At 48.4% G+C, this 7819-nt stretch overlaps 1 protein-coding gene across 1 annotated transcript; it reads right to left on the reverse strand.

The window, feature by feature from the left end:
* Positions 1-4350: 4350 nt before the first annotated feature.
* On the reverse strand, positions 4351-7474 carry LOC123150029 (protein NUCLEAR FUSION DEFECTIVE 4). The gene is made up of 3 exons (XM_044569830.1): positions 6927-7474; positions 5550-6427; positions 4351-5207 (listed from the first exon to the last, which is right to left on the reverse strand). The coding sequence occupies exons 1-3, from the start codon at positions 7257-7259 to the stop codon at positions 4727-4729; spliced, it is 1692 nt and encodes a 563-aa protein (XP_044425765.1). The 5' UTR covers positions 7260-7474; the 3' UTR covers positions 4351-4726.
* Between the last annotated feature and the right edge of the window lie 345 nt (positions 7475-7819).

The raw sequence follows: 7819 nt of genomic DNA on the forward strand, positions 1-7819 counted from the left end.
GTTGTGCAATGTGTGGTTGGCCACTAGCATCGATCTAATCCATGGCAGGTAGAAAAAGGGTGCAATATTTTGGGCCAACATTCATACTTGGTTCCATGAGCACAAGAATTTCAAGCCATACGCTGATGAACTCATCCGCAGCCATGGGACAATGTCGCTCAACCATTGATGGTACACCATCCAAGAGGTCGTGTCAAAGTATTGCGGCCATTTGAAGCAAGTAATCGGTCGATGGCCAAGTGGTGCGCGAATCATCGGGCAAGTAAGTTGTTACATGTGTTGGTCATTTGGTCGGTTATGCAACTTGTTGGCCTGATATGCTCTATGTGTTGGTCATTTGGCCTGATCGGATGTGCAACTTGTTGGCCAGATATGCTTTATGTGTTGGTCATTTGGCCGGATACGCTCTATGTGTTGGTCATTTGGCTGGACATGCAACTTGTTGACAATGTTTTTCTTTACGGCCTTCACGTGCAACTTGTTCTTGAAGGTGGAGAAGAGGAACCTTGCCTTCATCCATTGTTGTTGAAGTTGAGTGGGCAGCCCAAGTGGAATTTAGTCATTGCCAGCTCTCTCAAGATCGCCGACATCGACACCATGGAAGAAGTGAGTGATCCAACCGACCCAAAAAAAGAGCTGCCCAGGAAGGTTGTAAGAGTGTTCCAGTGAAAGAGGTGGAAGGAAGAGAAGGAGAAGCGAGAATGAGTGGCGACCAAGATTACAGAGAGGTTAGAGGGCATCTTGGCGAAGGAGGGGAGGTGTGTGTCAAGCACTGTGACATCAACTGTGAAAAGGGGGCTGAGGGGTTTAACATTCTTCTCTTCGAGCATGGCGGCGACTAATAAGATGCTCAAGCTCGAAGAGAAGAAGGTTGATATCGCAACCACTTTGGAGGATTTGAAGATGCTGACCTTGAAGATGGAGGAGTTGGTTGGCAATGCAAGGATGATCGTGCAAGTCGTCCGTCTTAGGATGTTGAAGCGCTTGAAGGGGTAGCGAGAGACGTCGGAGAAGGATGCGACCGAGAAGGAAGTAGATGGCTAGGAGGAGGAGGCGTCAGAGTGAGGGTGGAGGCTCGGATACCCGGTCCGGCATGGCAAAAAACATTTTTTTAATGTTGTGAGGACTGTCCGACTGAGATACTTTTGTGGTCAGGCTTGTAGAGACTATGAACATCAGCCTCTTTGCTTGTGATCAGGCAGTATGCATTTGAATTTTAAATTGGCCGGTTCAAATTGGCCGAACTTGGGTGGACGGTTAGGGGATGTGGTTGGATGGTCGACTCCCGCATCCACGTTTGTAGACTGGTCCGGACCAGTCCGCGGACGGATACTGATGACCCACAAGTATAGGGGATTAATCATAGTCCTTTGATAAGTAAGAGTGTCAAACCCAACGAGGAGCAGAAGGAATCAATAAGCGATTTTCAGCAAGGTATCTGTTGTAAAGCAATAATAGCAGATAGTTTTATAGTAATACAATTCATAGCAAGTAATAAGTAATCAAGGTAACAAAGTGCAACAAGGTGTCCCAATCCTTTTATTGCAAAGTACAAGCCAAAAGTACTTCTTATAATGAGCAAAGCATTCTCGAGGACACATGGGAATTTATTTTCCGCATTTGCTTAGATGGGGCCTCATTGACATCCACTTGTTATTGGTCTTGGATGGATGTGACCTTCTCCTTGACCATGGCGGCGAGTCTCCTTGCCGATGTTGATGGCTTGACCGACCTTCGTCTATAGAGGACATACCACATAGTTCATCCAAGACATAAAAAACTAGGACATAACATGCATGCCACCGGACTACCAAAATTAGGCATGTTCTACTAGTTAAAATATGTCTACGGAGGAAGTTCAACCATGATTGCCCTTGCTCTTGCCCTTGTCCTATTTTTCACGATAGTAGCGTTGGAATACAATATAGGAGTCGAGGCGGATCCGCTCAACGTCGGAGTTGTAATTGTCGGGTGCGACACATACCTCATCCTCCTCCTCTTGGGGGGGGGGGGTAAGCCAGTGAGGGCACATATGTCTTCGGTTTGCTCCACCACGAGGGCATGCGCAACCCCGGGCTTGCCACTTTGCCAGGATCCAGGCACATGCATCATCCACAACCTCGTTCTCCGTGGTGCAACGCGCCTTTGCCCTATCACGGCGGGCAAGCCAAGCCTCGGTCTCAGCTTTGCCCCCGCGACTAGGGCTTCTAGAGCATTTGTGGCTATGTGCATTGGTGCCACTGACATTGGGACTGGAGACCAACGTAATGGGGACAAGATCCTAGCGCCGGGGTTGCTTTGACACCGTGGGGCCATCCTCGAGGGTACCCATGTATCCTCCAACCGCCGCTTACCGGATCCAATCTAGAGCGGACACGCACCTCGAGCCGCCGATGGATGCATTGTTGTAGTTGGATCCAGGCCACACCGGCTCATATGCCACGAAGGTGCGGGCGCGCCTATTGCTTCATTTGCCATGAGCTTCCAACAATAGATTCAAGCTGGAGTGGATCTCACGCCGGGTCCTGGGTATCCTCCCAGGACCGACAGCGAACTAGTCAGATGACTATCTCCTCCTCGTCTGAGCAGGGGACAAGGTCTCAGTTGATGGATCCGGAGTTGTTGGGCTTAGATCCGCTACCCGCCAGGGTTTAGTCCGGGATTCAGACATGGATGGGATATTTTGTGGGGTCTAGGTAGTATGGTCCGACAAGACGAATGACAACCTAAAAGTTTGGGCTGACTTTGATGGATCTAGTTGGGTGGTGTTTTTTAGCCCGGACGGTCGAGCTGTACACCGAACATTAGCAGGGGAGGGAGTCGCGACAACTATGTGTCGCCCGTACCGATTCCTAATAGGAATCACCAATGGGTGACCACTAGCGGGCTGGCCCATTTAGCGCGCTGGTCCATGCCGCTAGTAGTGGTCGCTGTAGGTTTGCTCTGTCCGGTTTTCCTCGTTTTCTTTTTGTTATTTTTTTCTTCATGCTAATTTTGTTTCTCATTGCACAATGCCTCCCTAAGGATACGATTCTTGGCGGCATGCGATTCTGAACAGGGCCAAAGCAAATTTTATGGGCCCCAGCGAGCCAACGATCGCGCTAGAGGAATAAGAGTATGATCTCTCCATTGTCACGGAGAAGGAGACCTCCAGCGAGCAAATTGGTGCTCATGTAAGTATTTGCTTGGGCCGGCCGAACAAAGAGCTCCAACTCTTTTGATTGTCTCACGTTTGATGAAAAATAGACTGTTCGACGTTGACTGCTGACCACCGAGAGGTGGACGGTAGACTATTACCAATGGCCTAGTTGACCGTTGACATAAAAAAGTTCATAAATTTAAAAAGTGCACGAAAATTTGATAAAGTTCACAAAATTGTTTATTTTTCACAAATTTAGGGGAAAAATCATGAATTTGAAAAATTCCATACATTTTAAAAGGCGCACAAAATAAAAAGTTCATGAATTTGAAATAAGTCCATAATATTTGAATTTTTTGTGAATTTGAAAAGTTCATAAATTTGGAAAAATTATCATGAAAGTGAAAAAATATCACGAAAATGGGAAAAAGTTCATGAATTTAAGAAAGAATCACGAATTTGATAAATATCAAATTTAAAAAGTTCACACATTTGAAAAAAATTAAAAGAAATAAAAAGGAGATAAGTGGGCAAAGCCATGCTAACAAAACCAGAAGAAGAACTCCTAGAACCGATGACAAGAAAACACTACATGGGCTGGCCCATTTGCTACTAGTGCTGATCAAGCTCTTCGCAAGGTTCCCCTCAAAAAAAAAAACTCTTCGCAAGGTAGCCGGGAGCCGACACATGATCACATCCACCAAATCTACCCAGGTCGCACACGGCACACCCCTAAGACCTCCTCAAGATTTTGGACGGCACACGACCGACCAATTGCCCCGGCGATGGACCGATATCAGGTAATTTTTCAAGAGTATATGATGCCACAGACAGAGAGAGTGGAATAAACTGACCAGCAATGCTACACTTACGGATAGAAAAGCTGCGGATTCTCGCTACGGACTGGTGTGGAAACTAGTGGTTGGATATCACAGGGCCCACACCCTTAAATTCAGACGGGAGGTTTAATAGAGAGAGGACAATTATGCATGTAGATGTAATCCGTAACAACTCATCCGTAAGTGTAGGATTTTTGTAAACTGACAGCAGGTAGCAAATGAAAGGACGGTAACACGTCCTGCTGTGCAGAGATATAGATCTGTCAGCTTCAGTGCAGTTTTCTTAGCGAGACCAAGATGCAGATCTATATCCACTTCGGTGCTTAAATCTGATCGAAATTGAAATAAAAAATTATAAGCAGCAGTGGCATGTTACCAAGACAACGGATACTAGCATTTTAAAAAGATTTTTCAGTGGTATACAGAGAGAGCACCAGTAAGCAGTAGTACGGGCATCATTCTACATGGCTGGCTTGTCACAGCCTGAGAACCATCCAAATAATACATGATATCTGGGGTGAATAAGAATATTACAAATCGCTACTCTACAAGTGTAGCGATCCCAGTTATTATATCCTCGGGTTCATGCATCAGTACACTATAACCCTTCAATATGATACCTCATCCTGGAGATCCAGATCTGAACTAGCCAAGACCCACGTCCCAGGATGGCAATACAGACCACAAAAATAAGCAAGCTGTCCGATCATTGTGTCTCCAGGGATCCGAGAGCTCCGATCGACGTCAGTCAATGTGCGGAGCTCCTGGGCTGGCTGAAGGATCCACCGGCATAGAGCATCTGATACACCGGCCGGATCCTCACGGTCAGGACTATGCTCAGCAGTGTGCCCAAGCAGGCCATGCCAGACAGAATAAAGAACGTGAGTCTGAAGCAATTGGGGCCATGGCACGCGACGTCAAAGTCCGTCGTCGTGGCGTGCTGCTTTTCCACCTCGAGATCGTAGAAATATCCTGCGAGACTGTTGAACAGGAGCGCGCCGAGTGGATTCCCGAGCGAGATGAAGTTGTAGATCTTCCCAAAGTGCTTCAACCCGAATAGCTCCGATGATGCTGAGATCATCGCCGAGAACTGGATACCGTAGCATATGCCAAGCAAGGCAACGGCGACGTGAAGTGTAGAGTGGAGACCCAATGCAAAGAGCAGGTATGTGAATATCATCACTACTTGGGTGCATATAATCAGTGCTGTCCGGGGAATTGTCCATGACCTGCAAAACAAGCACCATGGTCATACCAAAATTCAAATTCTAAAACAGGGTATATCAACCATGTACCCACCCACTCAATTTTTTTGTTGATTGCAAATTTGTATACAGCTGGGACTGGAGAAAACGGTCCCGGCCCTAAGCAAGAGTGAAAATTGTTTGACTTAATTTGAAACTGGAATGGAGGCTTTGGTCATTCAACTAGGGAAACAGTTGATTCCTAAACTAGAAAGGTTACCTAGCTAACATGGTACTATATCACAGTAGGTAGAAAATCTCTACGAGATTGACAAACTCTACATTTGAAGAATAACTGTGATCCAGTAAAACAAGATACTTCATTACCTGACAAGATACTCCGAAACAGCACCACCTCCCAAACGGCCAAAAAAGTTGCAGAAACTGAACAGAGAGAGTGATATAGTGGTGTCCACAGCACCTGCTGCAATTCCAACTTGTGCTAGATTGTTAAGGACCATGACTCCAGATCCAACACCGATGAAATATACTGCGAAAAGAAGCCAAAAGTCTGCCTTGAGCAGTGCTTCACGAAATCTGAAGTCCTCTCCTCTTTTTGGTCTTCTTCTTGTCTGCTTTACAGCCCCTTCACCCTCTGCATAGAGAATGTCAATATCGAAGGAATCCTCATCGTCTAGATCAGTAAGGTTTGATCCGGAGGCAGAAGGTGGAAGAAATGGTTCTGTATGATCACTATCAGCGCCGGAAGAGTCCGACGGGCCTTTTCTTCGGTTACTTGGAAACAATGTCATTTTCAAGGGTATTGCAACCGGCGCAAAGAGCAGAAGGACCATAATAACAACCAGAGAATAGTTCACTGCGTCACTAAGTGTTACGACATGATCCAATATTGTGGCCCCAACAAGATAAACCCCAAGAACAATGCTCCCGATTTGTGTGAAGAGGAAGTGAACTTGCTCTGAAGAATTCGGCACCAGAGAGGGTTGACAGGGTTGAACAAAGTACATTGTCAGAAGGCACACCGAAGGAACCCCGAGAGCGAGCAAAAGCAAAAGGCTCGCGGCCGAATCGTGAAGTATGCCGGTGTATATTTCGGTGTAGACGGCGGCGCTTAGGCCGGCGTAGCCTTTAAGGATGCCGGCAACGGCACCTCTGCTGAGAGGGAAGTTCCTCATGTTGGTTACCAAAACGGCAGTCCCCAACCACGCGCCACTGTTTGCAGCAAGGCACAATGCCAACCATACCTGTAATAAAATACAGGAGAAAGGCCCCTAGTCAATTCACAGTATACCCTACAATCAAAGCAAAGATTGACACGAAAGGCTGAAGCGAGAATCCTCCATGTGTGCACACACATTGCCAGCGGACAAGGCCAAATGGTGCTTCCCTTTGGCCAAATATATGACTGGCGCTTACTTGATTGCTAGTGTTTGTTCACTATTATATTTATGTTGTTGGGATCATAGAAAGGGACGTTTGTTTACGGGGAACATATTCGTCCATATATTAGTCCACAAGATGTTAACTTGCAGCTGCAAAAGCAGACACTTGGCGCAAAAGAATGCTACTCTACTTTCCCCTGAATTTACTGAACGAGAGCAGTTCAATTCGCATGTAACAGACCGCAACCAGTGAACAAAAAGGGATCTTACGAAATCGACCTCAGAGCCAATCGAGGATTTAAATTGTACTTACTAATGAATATACGGATTGAAGTGCAAGGAAGAAGGAGGGGGAGGTCACCAGCCAGTAGGGCAGCGCCGGGGCGGCGCCGGAGACGGCGAGCCAGGTGGCGCCGTAGCCGAGGACGCAGGCGGCGGCGCCGATGAGGAGGAGCAGGGCCGGGTGGAGGCGGTTGCAGAGGACGCCCGGGAGCAGGCCGAGGTTCTCCCCGACGTCGCAGGCGACGGCGAGCAGCGCGAGGCGGCGCTGGTCGACCCCGAGCGCGAGCTTGAGCGCGTGCGAGTAGAGCGCGAAGGTGGAGCTGGCGCCCCCCGCCACCTGCACCCACACCGCCGCGCTCAGCCCCAGCCACGGCGGCCGGCTCCCCGCCTTCACCGCCCCCGGCCCCCGCATCCTCTACCGAGCCGAGCTGGTTCTCTGGCTGGCCTAGTTTCCGGGGGAAGGGGGAGGGGAATCTGTGCGAGAGGGAGGGATGGCGAGCGAGTTTGGAAGTGAATTTAATGGGGGGTTTTGGAGAGGACGGGAGGAGGAAAAGAAAAGGAAGGGGAGCGATGGAGGAGGCCCCGACGGGGATGGTCGGCAGTGTCGGGCTGCCTATGCAAAGCAGCTGCCGGGATCTCAGGATTTGGTAGGGGAAAGCGAGAGATCGGCCGGCCTGGCGCGCGAGCCAATATGGGCCTGGAACGGAGGCTGCTGGGTCACGACCGGCCTGGCGCAGACAGATGTAAGCGGACGCGTCCGTGACGTTCGTGACCGTCCGCGAAGGCAAAAGAGGATAAGGCTGGTCATAGTGTGAAGTATCATATACTATTCTTTAATTGACTGCCACATAAGCATGTTTGTGAGTCCCAAGTGCATGTTACTACTTATGTTACCCTCACTATGGCCAGCCTAAACTAATCGATGTTGCTTTAAATTCACAAGCTACTAGCCTACTACAAAAACCACGAATT

Source organism: Triticum aestivum, chromosome 7A, assembly GCF_018294505.1.
Source record: "Triticum aestivum cultivar Chinese Spring chromosome 7A, IWGSC CS RefSeq v2.1, whole genome shotgun sequence".
Classification (NCBI taxonomy): domain Eukaryota; kingdom Viridiplantae; phylum Streptophyta; class Magnoliopsida; order Poales; family Poaceae; genus Triticum; species Triticum aestivum.